Source organism: Synchiropus splendidus, chromosome 16 (assembly GCF_027744825.2).
Source record: "Synchiropus splendidus isolate RoL2022-P1 chromosome 16, RoL_Sspl_1.0, whole genome shotgun sequence".
Lineage (NCBI taxonomy): Eukaryota > Metazoa > Chordata > Actinopteri > Syngnathiformes > Callionymidae > Synchiropus > Synchiropus splendidus.
In genome coordinates this window covers 17,452,981-17,470,468 of record NC_071349.1, presented here as the reverse complement: position 1 = coordinate 17,470,468, position 17,488 = coordinate 17,452,981, and the positions used below count along the sequence as shown (strand labels likewise).

Below are 17,488 nucleotides of genomic sequence, written 5' to 3'. Positions count from 1 at the left end.
CAATGAGGACATGAAGAGGATCGCTGTGTGATCACGATGCCCATTTCTGTGACTGAAACTACAGGATAAATACAAACTCAGACAGCAGCTTCATCCTAAAAGATATGATTTCCATCAAAAAAAGTGTGCTATAGTGGATGAATCAATTGTGACAGACATAATACCAGCTGTGAGTCGTTGGCTTATGTCAAGCTCTTCTTTTCTACTGGAACATGAATAACTAGGCTTGCACATGATCTTAGACATCATTTCTCAACTGTATTTTGACAATATTCAAGATGATTTGTTTAATAAAAAAGCTGCCTGAGGTGCTTGCATGACAGTGACCAAGATGTAAAACTGTTCCACTTAGATTTAATACACGCGAGCTCCTTTAAAAATAACTACTGTCCTTCATTTCATATGAAATATTTTGACACGCAAAAAAGCAGATCACACTTCTGCAGCGCAGCATTCCACAGATCCTTGGAGCTCACCGGGGAATTGGGGCCGATGTCGAGCGAATACGTCCTGCACTCCAAAGAAAACAAACGAGGCGCCGTTTAACGGAACACATTGTTCTGAGACAGTGGAGTGAGGGAAAGCAGCAGCCTTAAATTTGCACTTCTTCACAGGAAATTCACCTCAGTTTAGAAGATAGAACGTTCTTTGCGTCCGTGGCATTTGGAAAGAGTTTATGATGTTTGGCTGATGAGAGAATGTCAAAAATGCATTTTCAGTTTGCGCTGGTACCTGTGTGGACTTGAATGACGGCGCTGCGGCTTCTGGTTTTCCTGATACCCACGAAATCTTCAACGGATTTTCAGTGAGGCCTTTCTCGTACTGGACGGCTCGTTCCTGATGACAAAAAAGAGAATAAAACAGAGCTGTGTTGGGAGTGCGTGACAGGTTGATTAAAAAAAAGTTTTCGATCTACCAATATAAATAATTCTTGCATTCAAATTAAGGGGGGGCAGACGTATTGAAATTAGATGAGGAACCAAGGAGTAGAGCTAAAATGAAATGAACGTTGAAGGTACCAGATGTTTCCAAGTGGGTATGCACTCACGGTGCTTCAATTGCATGTTGAAATTATGATTGTATGGAGCATAGATTGGCACGTTTAGAATATTATGGTGTCTCTGTCTAAGATGATTTTAATCGCAGTAACAACACAAGGTTCTGCCAAAAAAAAAAAACCCTCTAATTTAGTTTATGGTTGATAGTGTAAACAGTAGGTCATCTTAGGACTTGAATGGTAGGAGTCTACACAAGGAGTTTGATGCGGATGAATTGGAAGAAGAACCCACAAGTTACTGAAGCACAAGTTTGAGGGAGACTCTTATGGGTCAGTGTCAGAGTTTTTGTATAATGTAATTCAGCAACACCTTTGTGCACAGACAATGCAGAATATGAAGGAGAAGTTTGTGTATCATCGCTCAGTCAACCATTGTTGTGATAAATACAGCCTTCCTGCATTAAAATGAACGTCTAGGTATATTTGTTAAGTTCACTCCTATTTCAAGTACAGCGTCTACATCGCATAATGCTTCACTGCTGCAAGTTTTTTCACTTCATCTGATAAATGGTGTCTGAAGGTGGACGATCCAGAGTCATTCAAATCCCTGAACACATCAGGTATCTCGTCTCTTTCAGGTTTATTTTAAAGTCAGTTCCATCCTGTGTAGGACAAGAAAATGTGTCCCTCCGCAACACACTCGTCTTTTTTGTAAAACTCAATATACGTGAATGTCATGTTTACTTAGTCTGCAAAGATTCAACAACCATAATAGCTTCGTCTTTGGGTCTTTAAAATGTATGAAAAGACAAAGGCAGTTTGTTTCTGGAGTTTGGAATGTGGAGATGAGCAGGAGGAGAGCGTTAAACCTGTGCCCGAATCCCAGGAGGGTGGCAGAAAACCTTTCAGAGGAAAACCACACGCTGCGATGAAGAAACCACAACAAAAAAGCGTACCACAAGGAACACAGGGCCTGGGGACCCAGACAGCGCGGAACAATACGGTGGCGAGATGCCTTCCGTCCCGCTTGCACGCATCCACACCAACATCCCGATGTTACAGGAGGAATCCACGACTGCTTAAAATATTGTGTCTCTGGAAGCCCAGGCGTCTGCGCCAATTAATCTCATTAGAGAACCTTAAGCCTATAAAATGCAAATTCCCCGCAGAACAATGGCGTGTGATACTTACAGCTGCTTTCACGGATGCAAATTCCACAAGACCGCTTCCTCTCTTGTGACTCGATATGATCACATGCAAAACATCGCCATACTAGAAAGAAACAGCAGAAAGACAAATTAAAGTCGATTGTTCCAGAAAATCCACTTATATCTCATTTCACACCACAACCCAAAATCATGGAAACGGCAAACATGTAAAGACTCATGCGATTGGAAACTGAAGTAAACGTGACAGCCTTTTGGAATGACTTCAGGATTAAATATTGCGCGTACATATTAGATCTCATTTCTAATGATGAACCTCATATGTTTGGGAGGGCGCCAGTGAAAAAGTGCAAGTCTGTGGCATCTCCAAAGAGAAAGCAGATCAGATGTTACTCTTTCGACTCCTTCGGAAACAACCAATTTCACATTTTGGCAGCGGGAGGAAATCAGACGCACCCTGCTTCCAAAATGTGTTGGACAAAACAGGCCAAACTGCACAAAGTCGTTTACTAACCACTTGAAGTGATGCAAGATTACAGCTTTTACAGAGCTCCATCTTTGTCAACTAAATTACTATGAGTTGAACAAGCTCAGCTTCCACGTTTCCATAAAGCTGCTGCCCCTTGTGTGTGCTGACGTGCCAAAACTGGAAGCGCACATTTCACAACCTCATTGTGTGGAAGTGTAGCCTTCTGGGAAAAGCTGAAGAATGTGGTTTGAGGACAGCCAACAGTGACACCAGGGGCTCTCAGAAGGACCGCATTTCACGGAATATAAATATCTTAACATGTTTGTTGGACTCAGGAAAAATGTGACATAGCCAACGATGACAAGACGAGACACAAGAGAACAATGTATTTTCTTTTCACACAAATATAATTTTGTCCCTTCTACAATAGATGGATAACGATTTCGAATGGGAGTACCATTTAGGTGAACGATGTTGGCTAAAGGAGGAAAAACTGGTATCACCACAGTTGTCTGTTTGTGTAAGGGATTTGCATGTACTGGTTTGTATATCATTGTGAAAATGTTTTTCTCTGTGAGCGTGTACATGCTTGCTTTCAAATATACCTAGGCCTGCATTCCACATTGCATGTTAAATTTACCTGTGTGTCTTAGTGTGTGTCCAACAGAATAACATTCAGATCTTGAGTCTTTAATTTCCTAGTTTTTCTGTCGCACTAATGTGTAGGGACACCCTGAACAGGTCACCCATCCATCACAACACACAGACTTGTTTTTGGACTGTGGGAAGAAAGCAGAGCAACCAGAGGAAACCTGCAAGCAAAGGAGGTGCATAACAAACTAACAGAAAAAGGAATCACTCCAAACCCGGATTATTTATACTTAGATTGACCACATTTAAAATGTCCAAATGAAAACAAAACCTGATGTCAAAGGTTTGTGGTGCCGCAGTTTCACCCAGACATCCGATTGGTGGAGTGCGTGCAGAGGAGAGATTTAAACACCTTTTTCCACGCAGCTTGACGTCAGTGACACAGACCCAGCCTTATTATCCTCAACCTTCACCCCCATGAAGCTTCGTAGCCGCGTTGCATGACAAGAGCACATTTCCTTATTCCTCCCTTGGCATCTTTAATCAGCAGGTAAGAGGGGCACAAACAATGGCGTGCGCGGCTTTTAAAGGGCACACTGCAACTTTGCCCTCAGCACTTTCACTGCAACAAAACTTAATGGGCCTTGTTTAAGAGAAAAAATAAAAAATCTCCACCGCTGATGTCATAATGAGCTAAAATATGACTGGACACTGCAGGAAGCTTGTGGTTGCTCCAATTAAAGTTCATTTATAAATCTGTGTAATAGCCATGTCAGCAGAACTGTGTTTTTACGGCAATCAAAGATGTAATAACTTTCAACAAAGCGTGCAACCTCTATACATGGATGGTAATTACAGCGTAATCCGCCGGCATAATTTAAAAGCTATGTGTGAGGTGCGGACCAGGAAGTGGATTTTTACCTTTTGAAGAATTCTGAAAAGGACGTCTTGAGAGTAGCCTCCGTTGGTCTCGTCACCTTTTTTGCACTTCCATTTTAGCTGAAAAGACAAAAAACATTAGAGCTTCAAACTATTTCACTGGATTTCGGTGCCAACAAGTCAAACCTCGAAATAAAAGCAACTACTTGAGCAATAATGGCTTCGGCAGGCACAAGGGTAATATGAAAGGCATTGTGAGTTTAATATAACAACCAGCACTGACAGACCACCCATGTCTAACTTCAGTGTGCAGACACACAGAAGAGTGGTTGCAAGAACTTTTCTGTGTGTATTATGTTGTCTTGGAATGCTATCTAAGAATAATTCTCCTTATTCATGGTTCTGCACAAGGTGCTCTTACCCGAGAACACTTTTAGACAGCCGGTGAATCCGTAAGCATAAATGCGGGCAATCATAATACTACTGGGTTTGGTACTCCGGTTAGCTAGTGTTTACGTTCACTTTCTCCAACATGTTTACATCCGTCATACTGTCTTCGGACAGGGGAGGGTCACTGGGCAATGATTGACAGGTCTCAGTCTTAGCGCTGTGATGTTAGGTTTTAATGTGAAATCTCACTGAACTGTACTGCGATATATAGATCGACTGTTTAATTGAAAATATTTGGTTACACTCTGAAGCCCTGTAAATTCATATATTGCCAACGATCAGCTTAATCATGGCAGCTCAAATCTTCATCATGATAGTTGCAAGACAAAGTGTAAGATCGTTTTTGCGGTGCTAAGACAAAAGCCCTCTCAACCTCTCTCTCTCTCTCTCTGGTACGTGATTAGACTTATATTCAATATTTCCCTGCTACCTTCAATCCAGCTTTCACACTATTTTGGAAATGTACTATTGAAATGTTTTACATTTTTCTTCTCCTTTCCAGCAGCCCGTCACTGAGGCCCAGACAAGCGGGAGTTCATGAATTCCTAAAAAGAGACATAGTACACCCCTTCATATCCATTTAAGACACCCACAGCCGCGTCTTGCCAACATCACAAATACTGCTTTAGGTAGTATTGGAGATGGCAAGACCGCTGTGGACGTCGCTCCAGCTCTCTGCACTGTGTCAGAGAAGATTGCGGAAAGCAAGGAAATATTTTCAAATCCTTTTGCTTTTTTTCGAAAACAGCGATTTAAAAAAAATACATTTGGCATCATTTGATGTTGCCTAATGCTGCGTGTCAATTTGGCAACCCTCATCTGTCACAACACTTTTAAACCATGACTGCTTTTAAACTGTAACTTAGAAACCTTCTGGCAACATTGAAGTGTTATTTGACCAAGTCAAGCCAAACAAAACCTCTGGCCTTAAGTCGGTAATCGATATGCTGTTTTAGAATAGAAAAGAAAAGAAACCCAAGAGGTGAAACGATAGAGAGGAAAAGAGAGTGGCCAACAGCGGACAGGAGTAAATACTTCACTGGCTATGACCGGTTGGCAACGGTTAAAGAGACAAGAGGATGCAAGACAGATGCTCAGTGGAGTTTGTTGCCATTGGAGTTGTAGCTCAGTTTATTTCCTTGATAGCTTTCCAGCTTCTGCATGATGGACGACTCAGCTGCCATAGCCATAGTTTGTCAATAAAGGCTATCATGACCTGAAAAATGCAACCATCAGAGTGTGAAATATCCATGTGCTCGCTGTCAAATGTTAACACCGGATTCAAAGTCTAAACATATCAGCGGACATCCCTAGTGTCTGTTAACACTCGCATTCTTGGCCACATACAGGGGGATGTTTCTTGGCACGGCTGCTGACGACAACTGGCCAAATTTAGAGGCTGCTGTGTACAATTCTGGGGCGCCACACGAATGTCTCAGGTTCGACCCCGATCCCCGCTGAGAAAGTCTATGAGAAGTGTCACTCAATGCTACATGATACACCAGGACACTTGTTTTTCTCTCCCACACTACCACAGCTGAGACACTCACCTTAAGTTTAGGGGTCGTATTCGGGTCGGAAGAGGTCTCAACTCTTGAGCCTGGAAGATGATATATGAAAAAGAGAGAAAAGACACAGTAGAAGAAAGATGAAATACAGTTAATAATAAAGAAATTCCAGACCCTAGAGAATAGATCTCATTTAATGGGAGAACAATGCTGTCAAATGGTGATTCAAATGTGTGACATCCAGCTGCAATGACTGGGACAGACTGAAGCATCATGAAGAGCAAAGAGTAACTTTCATTCCATGGCTCGCTTTAAAAGCTTCTTTACAGTTTATTCACCACATGTGTATCCAACTCATTTATTATTTATTATGCTGATGACCAGCAAGATGAAATGAGAATTAAAATTTGTTAAGGAGGGGCAGACCCACATCCGCATCTTGAAGATTATTGAAAACAAACGACCACTCACAAATGAGTTGGTTCTGAAGTTGTAACATAATCTTAAAATAGCTAGTCATTAGAAACTTGGCCTGAAAATGCATAACTTGATCCAGAACTTTGCAAATTACTTTTTAATAGCATGATGGAATTCTTCAAAATACACCTCAAACCACAAATAAATACACATAAATACTAAATGAAAATGACTGACTGCCTTATCCTACGTCCTACAGCCTGTTAAAATAGTGGATTAAAAACTCATGCTTAGGTATATACTGGATGCTTAATGCACATATAGATTACGCCATCTTCAAATGCAACATGAAGGGGAGCTATCAAGCTGTTCAGATAATTTGCTCCTCAAACTCACGACATGACCATCACAGTTGACTCTTCGATGTGCAGTGAAACCTAACAATGGAAATAAACGGTATTTATAAAACATCACCAGGTTCCTTAAGTTAAAACATTACATTTGCCATCAATAACTCTCACTGTAACTGACATGGTACACAGGTCATCATCTAGTGAGGATGGAAGACTGGAGGAAAACAAAAGCTGGGGCACATAAGTAACATGATCCTTGTTGTCATGACACCATGGATATTTCCCTGATGCTCTGCAGAGCTCCAAGCAGCACTTAGAAAAGTCTGGATGTTCGATGATGAATGTACAGCTTTTCTGAAAGTCAGTCCAAATAGTACGGCCGCAGAGCCAGATGTAGACTAGAGGGACCAGACTTGGTCTCCAGTTGGCTCGGACTCAGAAGATTTTGACTATGCATGCCACAAAGGTCCCGTCTGAGGGCAGGACATTTTCTTAAATGCTGGTTTATTTGATGCTTAATCCCTCCATGTCTCTGAGACGTGAGCAGCATAAATGTAAAAACGTTGTGGGGGGTTAAAAGTTTAAGCAATGTTGTTTGGGATTCTTAGGCATAGTACACCAACTGCTCCTGCTGCCAAGGAGCCAAAGAATTCATGTTTTTGTTTTCTATGTGAATATTAATGGGTAAACCGCAGGCTGTCTGCTGACTTCTGCGGCAGAACTGACAGTTTGATGATGGGGTTCATTCCAGTTTTGGATAGAGACTTTGCCATATTACCTCGGAATCTACAGGACCACATGCACGAGGTGAATTCCTTACTTTCTTTCAGCATCTGCTCCCTGCGACTCTGTTCCTCCTCAAGCAGACGCTGTCCTTCTTCCCGCAAACGAATGATCTGCAGAGAGAGTTTAGATAGATTCACAAACACTCACTTAAAACCGCTTTATCGAGCAAGTGTGAGGAGGCCAAGGACACACCAGACATATCTGAGACCCAAGATTAGCTCAGAATCATTAGGTCTGACTCGTCAGCCCCTGTATGGCAATTGCTTCACCATTCCTGATGAATATCACTTATCTTGGCACAAAACACTTCTTGTCTTTACATATTAGAAGTTAAAACTTGAAGGTCTCTTTAACCAATGTTGTGGTCAATTTACTCAACTTAGTCAACCTTATGACACAGTCAATGTTTATTTCAGCACAGCATCCACACAAGACATCAACAATTAAATCAATCAATCAATTAAAATAAAAAATGAATGAAACAAAAATAGACATTGACACCACTTGAAGTCACATAGTTTTAGCCATAAATTCCAGAGTGTCGAAACTTCACTTATCAGATATTAATCTCTTAATAATATGAAGCCACATGGCAGCAGACACAAATAGACCAAAGATAGAACAATGCCACCTACTGGTGAGTTCCGCTCATACATGAAGTCATTACTCAGCCAATGCAATGACTCACCTCACAAGCACGCACATCATTTATCCACCATTCCTTTTCCACGGTGCATCTACTCAAAGCACCTAATGACCTGTTTGATAATTATGATATGAAGTCTTTGTTATGAACCTTCTGGAAGCGTCCAACTCAATTTGGGCGAGGAGTTTGAAGAGAAACAGGGCAGAAGCACCTGGATCTGCTGCACAGTCACAGGGAATCAAATGTATAGCTCATTCAAATCCAGAATGAGAAACAAATACTGTATGGACTAAAAGTCTAAAAGTATGGACTGTGGTAGCATGTGTCAACTTTATTGCATTCAAACATCAACCAGGTTTCTTCCCAAGGCAAATAAAGAAACCTACCTCCTGTTGCTGCCTAACGCTTGCCATTTCATTTTGCTTTTCCAATTCTGCCTGTCGCTCTCGTTCTTCCAGGTCTGTTGAGAGCAGAACATGCCAGACAATATTACATTTTTCATCTCAAAAGTTTCATCGATAAGTGAAAGCTGCTCACCAAGCTTCATTTTCTTTCTCTTGCTGTCTAGTTTTTTGGTTCTTTCTTCCGCTTGCTTCTTGGCAGTGCAGATCTTGTCGTATGAAGCCTGAAATCCAAATCATATCTCAGCTTTTTCTTCTTCAAATGGCACCTTAAATGAAGTGTTGGTGGACTCACCCTGGCTGCGGCATCCGTCAATAACTCGAGGGCTTCGGAGAGCTGGTGAAAAAGCTCGGCTAGGAAACAGAAGATGCATCAGTACCATGTCATCTATATCTATCTATCTATCTATCTATCTATATATCTATATATATATATATATATATATATATATATATATATATATATATACACATACATATATATATATATATATATATATATATAAGCTGCTTTGAGACGAAAGACAGTGACAGTGGAGAGACAGTTTTGAACCAAGACAACCAATGAGGTTAATGCTTGTGTTGAATGAGAGCATGAAGAGGGCAGGTGTTTGTTCGACTTGCTGAAGCAAGCGTTGCTGGGAAGAAAATGTTCAGTATTTAACTCATTTAAATCGACCATTGAAAGGATTTGGACAGCGCAGTCGTCATATTGGTGTTCTTCTCTGTACTTTCACAGTCGCAGACAACTGTGGTTGTCTTCGTGATTTTGATATCATCATCGTGATTATGCGAAATTAGTCTTGGGCTCACGGCCCGCACATTCACCAAGTTGGTTTCTTCCTTCTCCTGATATGAATTCGGAGGCACGGAAAAATTTCAAAGCTTAACAAGAGACATGTGTTGGAAAATAGCGTGAGCTCGAATCAGAATATGCAGATAGAGAATCCAGATCTTGGTTGCTGCCATTTCTCGTTCATCATCTCTGTTCACTTGTCTGCTACTGTCCGTCTGGAGCCGTGGTTCCTAACTGGTCTCCCACCATCACCTCTTAAAGAGTGCGCGATGTGAACCTCACATACGAATGAACATAACTGTATAAAGAAGCGAATCAGTAGGCCACCTATTTACTTTTTTCCTCTCATGGAGGAAGAAACCTACATTAACGTCACCAGTTGAGAATCACAGGTTCTAGAGGGTTCAATTTCTATTCATCAACTTTCCCTTCTTTATTCAGCTCTAAACCAGGGGTCGAAAACATAATTCAAAAGCAGATTGATTGAGTAGGAGTCCACCTTTCAAGGTATAACGTCACAAGCAAAACTCTCAAACACCCCTGTCGCAGGGAGAAATCCTGGAAAGAACATTGGTTGTAGCAACAAACTCGACAGCTTTCAATATAAACATAGATGTTATAAACCATATTTGTAAATGTACGCCGCATAGGCAGCTCTCGATCAAACCTTCGCCTATCACTCCTAGTACCAATATACCTCACAGACAGAAGGACCACCAGCTCCATTCTCACCAAGTGCCCACCTCACAAGCACAACACAAACCGCGCCAGATTTAATCATTCACTTAGCTGGCCGATACAGTTCCTCCCTGAGGGAACTGGCAGACAACAAGGAGGACCACACTGCCAATAGAGGTCGGGTCGAGTTACCTACAGACTTGTAATGGGCAGGAATTAAATCCAAATGAGAGAATCCCTTTCCCACAGGGCATCTTGTCGTGTCACAACATGTAGAGAGGGGGAAACAAAGGTTCATGTAAAACCGTGACCCTCACCTCACCTCTTACAACTTTCCCGATGGGATGCAAGACGTAAGACTTGGCTCGCTCGTATGCACTCAAGACCAAGTCCGTCAATGCGCTGGTTCAAAAGTTGGGGCCCTCCAAACCACTTCTTTTCCATTTCTGGGAAACCGACCCCCTGGTTTTGCATTATCCCTCTCAACCTCCCCAATTTCCTTGTTTTTTTTTTCCTCACAAAATCGAGAATTGGCAGCTCTTGCGTAGAAACCACAAAAGCCTTGCGAGCAGGCTTCAGCCCAAGGGGATTTTCTGTAACCTGACACTGGTCAGCGACCCGCTACGGAAGGCTTGGTGTGCAGGTAACGGCAGCATCAGCAGGTGAAACAAAGAAAGATTACGGGACACACTAATTATAGACAGAAACACTATGATCCAGATCAGACACGCTCATCAGCTTGCACACCTGCTTTGGGGTTATCTGGATTCTTGTCTGGATGGCACGTCAAGGCTTTCTGCCGAAAAGCTTTCTTGATCTGGGGAGAAAGAAAAAAAACCCAAAGTGATTAGGACACAAAAGAAGTAATTATCCACTTAGACGCATACTTCAGCCATGTGCTGTTTTTTTGACTCTCAGTAGCAATTATCCTGTAACATGGTTGTCCTTGGCCCGAAAGAATGTGTAGACAAGAAACATGGCCACATTTAAATAAAAGTACAAATGGCAGGGGAATGACGAACAAATGCTGGGGTCCAGATTTTAATAAAATAAACATCGGTGGATCTGGATTAAGGCAACAGTATTGCTGGCAGTTTTGGTTTCTTTTTGCGGTCATTCGGAATCTAACCACTTTCCGTTGAGCAACAGAGTTTGACGGACACGAACAAGAACAAATGCAAAAACTGCGTAAATAATATCATGACAATCAAACTGGTTCAGCACGCAGCATGGTAATACAGCGGTCAGTGCTGCAGTGCAACAGGTTAGGAAGTTCAACATGTACACAGCCGGTCAAGTGTTTTTAAAACACCCCAAAATGTCTTCTAAACTTTTAGTCACAGATACAACAGCTAAACACACTTGTGGCAACAGAAACAACAACAGCAGAAATCTCAAATCTGTTGCAGAAGTTCCCACAAATGTGTGGCTCTTGTAGGCAGCTTTGCTTTCACTCTTCTCTCCAGTTAACCCCAAAACAGGCTCACAATCTCATTTTCATCTCATTTTTTTTTTTTTTTACTTGCTCTTATGTTTCCACCTGTCATGCTGCTGGAAATGGGAATTTCTCTTCAGAGATCAATAAAGTATCTATCTATCTATCAATCTTATTAAAAAAAAAATACAGTGGCAGTCCATTACACTTCCTCTTCCATGTTTGACACTGTAGAACCATCCTTCCAGCTGCTTGCAGGTCTACAGAAATCCAGCACAATGATCAGTGACTCATTAATCCATGACACCAGCCTTCAGTATTGCAATAGCAGTGTTTCATGGTAGTGATGGGCTTATGGGGCTTGGTTTTGTCCTTGTCATTGGTTTTGTCCTACCATTCCAGTGGCACCACACATCATGTATAGACTGAGAGCGCCTCTCGCTGAGCTTTGAAAATGAGAGCGCTGTTTCACAAAACCTGATCAGCCTACAGCTGTTTCACGGTCTACTTTAACGATGGCTTTCTAGACATCACTACACATCTCCGTAAGCATTTGCCATAGTTTCTGAGCTCCACTTGAGGTGACAGAGACCATGCTCTCTGACACCTTAATCTTACAGGAATAAAACCTACATTTCCCTCTCTTCAAGTCCCCCAGCCATTGTTGGCAGCCTTTTCCGGGTGTATAAGGCCTGTGGCGGATCAGTTACCTGCCCAAGGCACCTACTTTGAAATAACATTTTAAAACTAAAGACCAAGGTAGAAAGAAAGTCAGAAATGATGACTGCACTCACTTCCACTAACAAGCAATATTCGTATTTAGCATCCATACATATATACCAGTATGCAAGGGTCATTACTACTCACTGGTTAGAATCCAATTGGTTCATCACGTATGACAAAGTCCACCATCACATACACAAAATTCAGAGTGCAGTACGGACTACTGCGATGGCAGAATTAGAAATACAAAGTCGGTTCTGATATCACGCTCACTTTGTTTATTATCTGAAGGAGAGCGTTTAAATAGCCTGATGCTCACTGCACATTTTCATGATGAATGTTACGTGAGTGGCGATTCCTTCTTCATTTAGACTTTGAAAAATGAACACAAACAGAGCGCTATTGTCTGTAATAATCCAGACAAGGCCGACATTAATATCCTAGGCTTCCAGCCAAGAGTTTTTGGAAGCTTCACAGAACCACAGTGGATCAACTAAACAATATTTTGGTGTTATGTATTGTCACGTGAGGGTTTTAGTTCCAGCAGACTTTTTAAACTCCGGGTCACTGCATGGAATTTTAACCATTTGTTGGTCCTTCTCGAGACCCGTTAATGACAACATGGTTTGAATTAGACGAGAAAGAAAGCAGAGAAACTTTCCGTGGAGCCCAGAGGGAGCTGTAGAGAGCGGCGCTGAATTTTGCTGCACAAAACTTCCATCGCATGCAAGGCTTTTGGCACATATATAAACCATACATCAAGCTCAGACACGAAAACACGTACACATTCTCGCTGGTCTTAATCAGCCAAGCCACTGTTCTGCATGTTTTCACGTCACCCCCTTCAGCGCAAATCCATCTGCTGCCAGTATGCTGAACTTGGGAGCTCCGTAACGGTCTGGGAAACTTTTTCAATGAGCACCTTGTCTCCTGGGTTTTTCTGTGTACTTTTGAGTAATGAGACTGAAAACGTATAATTATCACTGTCAATATATATATATATACACTATATATATATATATATATATACACAATATATATATATATATATATATGTCTATATATATATATATACAATGTTTTGTCTATAACAGAAAAGACTTGAAGTGCATCAATTTGCCTGAAATTTAAAAAAACATTAGTGGATGTGCAAGTACACTTTATTGTAGTACGGAAAAAAAGTGTGTTCCCGGAGGTCATGGCCCCCCAGGAGGGCCTGCCCCACTATTTGAGAAGGACTGGCCTAAGTGAACAACCAGCGATCTCTTTGGTGTTTGATCCTGGAGCAGTCAAACGGTGAAAGACAGTCACGCCCTGATCCTGCTCTGCTTCAGCCTTAATGGCAGCCTCACATCTTGCCTTCATTACGATCGTCTTTGCTGCCAATTATCGTTGACAAACCGATGCTGGTACGGCCTGACCACAGCCGGTGGAGCTGATTAGCTGCTTGATGTGCCGTGGGTTCATCCTCTCTAATTACGATGCTGTGCCAGATACAGGGCAAACCATACACAATACACCGCAGAAGACAGACAGCGTGACCCACACAGGTTGCTCTATCTTCCAGTCTGATTCAATATTGTGTTTGAAGGCCACTCTCAAGCACTCTACATGGACGTTTTAACCAACCGAACTAATCCTGAAACAGACGATTTAAATCTTATTGGACAAGAATGAGCATAGCAACAGACCATTTGATCCACCATCGTCATGAAAATATACATTCCAGCATACCACACAGTTTATCAGCAAATCAACTACACCCAGCTTAAGACAGAGTACAATACCGAGCTTACACTCTGACAGACAGAACAATAGTTCTGGAGGAGTGTGCCAAACTATTTCACCCATCTGTCTCAATTGCTATTAAAATGCCACTCATTTGAGGAAGAAACCCTCACTGTCTCTCTCAACCATCACAGAGGACCTCACACTAACAGTCTCTTGCGTTTTCTCTCATTTCAGCCCAAGCCACAACCACTGACTTCCAACATTGTAATCCACTTGAGAAGACCAGACTTTGATACGCAATTAAGAAATGATATTTGTCCCTCATCTTGCCAGCAAAGGCCACTTATGGTATGTCAATTTGCGATGTTGGAAATAGTGATGAAAAGTGGTTAGGAACAGGGAGAAATCAGGACATTGTGGTGAACCACTTGAGTATGGAAGAATTATGTGACATGATAGTATGATAGAACAGTCTTTCTCTTAGCTTCAAATGATGAACTCTTATCAACAGTGATGGGAGTCAAGGGTGTGATCTGAACCTAAAAGTTCACCACCGTTGGACTGAAGCAAAAGTCGAAATGTCAATAGGAGAGGTGGGATACCAGTCTGTAACTCTAAGTATAACTTATTAAGCGCACAGAAAAAAGGTCCAGTGAGGTTAAAGGGGCATCTGGTAAGGTGTTCCAACAAAACCTGTTAACAGTCAGGCAGCTGACCTGGGTTTCTCTGAAAGAAATGGGATTAGTAGTCCTGTCATCTACCTGATATGCAACATCAAACCGCTTCTCCAAAACCAGTCACACCCATGTGACCAGTGACATCCAGTCACTTGTCATAACATGAATACATCTCCATCCCCCTGCTTGGAGGATGTGACAACGTCACATCGCCACTCTGGTGCAGGAACATATCTCAAACGAATCTGGACAACAGCAAACGTCTATGACTGGACACATTGATAGTCCACTAACAACAGAACTATTTAAATCAATACAGTAGCACCCCCAAGTGAACGATTCACAACATTGCATCCAGATGCGACATAGCTGTGGAAGAATTCTATAACAATCATATGACACAAACTGTTAACTCCAAGCAATCTACGCAAACTGGGGAAAACGTATTTAACTTCACAACTGGGAAAACTGAGGTGTGGCGCAATAAGCGCTTATAAGAGCATCATGCTAACACACGGCCAGCATAACAACACATAACTCGTACCCAAGAAATGCGCCCACTTCCAAACAAGTAGACAATATTTGACGTACAAATTGACAGCGAAAATAGGCGAAACGCTACACCAAAAATGTACTTTTTATTGAGGATAAACCATCACAGCTAGCATATACACGTACCTGTTTCGTTGAAGCGGTGCTTTCAACTCCAAGTAATCCATACAAATCCATATCTGTCAACTTTTTCGCCATTTTTTAACAAAGAAAACAAAGCTACCAGCAAAATATAATGTTTGAACGACGAAATATACAGTAGGTTCAGAGAAAACAAGCATGAGATGCCGCTAGCAAGACTGTTGTTGATAGCAGCATGGATGCGACGTCGGCAACCTTTCACCTTGTGCGCACTGCATCCCGGGAAACGTAGTTTATGTTGGGCATCGACCTTTCCCTGGGACGAAACAAATCCACATGAAAATATGGATACAGAATAGATAGCTGCATGAATCGACATACATTTACAGATCAAGCAGATAAAGCAGATAAACGTTTACATTAATGGATACATGCGTGAACATCTTATTATCAGCGCGATCACAGAGATCAGTTGCCGATAAACCACTTTTACGTAAAAAGTTTCATTTGTTTCAACAGTTCAATTCAAATTTAATCTTCATAAATGAAGCAAATTTATTCTCAATAATATACCATGAAGTCTTCAGCTTGAGATCAATGACTGGCAAAAAGATCTATTGTTGTAAAGTTGGGAACATGTCCAGACATGTGATGGAATCGTCCTCCTTTTCTCCATTCCACAAATTATTTATTGGCATGAAACCATGCTGTCATATTAAATTGTGGCTATCAGTGTGAACGCAGTTCTCTTTTCTTTTTTCATTTGAATTCTGCACGTAATATTGATCACACAATTTGTAATTGTAAGCATCGAAAGCAGTCTTCAGGCTTCTGTCTTGTAAAAATCCTTGGCCATGTGAACCACCTTGTGTTTCGTGATAAACTATGCGATCAGGTTATCTTATAGTTACAGGGTTATACTGCATGTCTGAAGGCGGAGAGGAAAATCTGATGCTGCTGCAAACCCAGTAAAGCAACTTACTGTCCCCGTTGGATGTTGGTTTAGCTAAATATTAGGCTAAATACGGATCCTGTTTTCTTTTTCACTTCTGTGAGCATCTTCTTGCTTGTTAGCTTCGTTGTCCCGCAGTCACCGAGTCACTGCGAGTGACATTTCATGGCTCTTTTCTGACAATGTGACAAACGGCTCCTTCTCTATCTCCTCACATGGCAGCTGGAAGGTGTGAGCGGGCGTTGGCCTGCAATGTAAACACATCGTGATGACAATCCTCTCGCAGGATATGCATCCTCATTGGTCGGGTCGGCCGTGGTGGCCGCAGTGACATTTCAGTCAGTCAACGGCGGCACCTGCAAACCCAGCAGACCGAGCCGCTGCAATCACGGACACACCCCTAATGTTTATGGAACAGTTTTCACAACAGGTTTGAAGACTAGTTTCTGTCATCACGTATCAGTTTAGCATGACTTATTTTTCTTGCACATACTTCACATATTGACATTGCCAGGGGCTTGTGTGAACATGTGTGTCACAAGTCTTCCTACTGACACCAATCGTCAGAAATATATCGTCGATTTTGTCTTGATTCATTGGAAATCATCTGATGAGTTACGTCAGGAAGATGTGGAGCAGCTGATGCTCAGATGAGGGGTGCTGGATGGTCTGATGGACAACAACGGTTGCCACAAATCAGCTGTTTGCCCTGAGGATGTTCATAGGAAAATAGAGAGAAGGTCAGCTGTACAGTGTCTTTGTTGATCCAGGTGCATTTATGAGTGTCCTGAAGTCAATGGTTGGGACTGTGTGGCGCTTTTGTAAGGGTTGTGCAGAACCTGTTAGAGAACAGAGACACTGTGTTGAGGTGCGCAGGGGATTCAAAGAGAAAGTGGAGTTCTTGTTTGCAGTAAAGATGGATGGCTGTCTGCTGCTGATTTCTTGTGAGGGGGAAAGAGAAGATAGAGGGGAAGGTATGAACTAGAAGAAGGTTTTTGTAGAGTAACCGACAGGGGTGAAGGAAGGTGAAGAGGAGAGTGCAGACAGGGTGGAACAGGTGGCGACAACTTCAGGGGTGCACTCTGAGAGAGAGGCTTAACAGGAGACAAGTGAGACCCGGCATGATGTCTATTACATGATGTACTTAGATGAGTCTGCGCTGAAGATGCTGAGGTTCTCAGTGGCAGCGACCACTAAGTA

General features: G+C 42.0%; 1 protein-coding gene across 1 annotated transcript in view; it reads right to left on the bottom strand.

Annotated features, from left to right (window-relative positions):
- The window catches only part of dnajc17 (DnaJ (Hsp40) homolog, subfamily C, member 17), a 30,144-nt gene extending 14,553 nt beyond the window's left edge, over window positions 1-15,591 (bottom strand). Inside the window, exons 1-10 of the mRNA XM_053845862.1 lie at window positions 15,382-15,591; window positions 10,885-10,954; window positions 8,959-9,017; window positions 8,800-8,887; window positions 8,649-8,722; window positions 7,651-7,726; window positions 6,103-6,152; window positions 4,145-4,222; window positions 2,189-2,269; window positions 733-837 (exon numbers count right to left, since the gene is read on the bottom strand). Coding sequence (XP_053701837.1) covers window positions 733-837; window positions 2,189-2,269; window positions 4,145-4,222; window positions 6,103-6,152; window positions 7,651-7,726; window positions 8,649-8,722; window positions 8,800-8,887; window positions 8,959-9,017; window positions 10,885-10,954; window positions 15,382-15,453 — 753 coding nt within the window. The 5' untranslated portion in view covers window positions 15,454-15,591. The remainder of the gene's footprint in view (window positions 1-732; window positions 838-2,188; window positions 2,270-4,144; window positions 4,223-6,102; window positions 6,153-7,650; window positions 7,727-8,648; window positions 8,723-8,799; window positions 8,888-8,958; window positions 9,018-10,884; window positions 10,955-15,381) is intronic.
- Window positions 15,592-17,488: the final 1,897 nt, after the last annotated feature.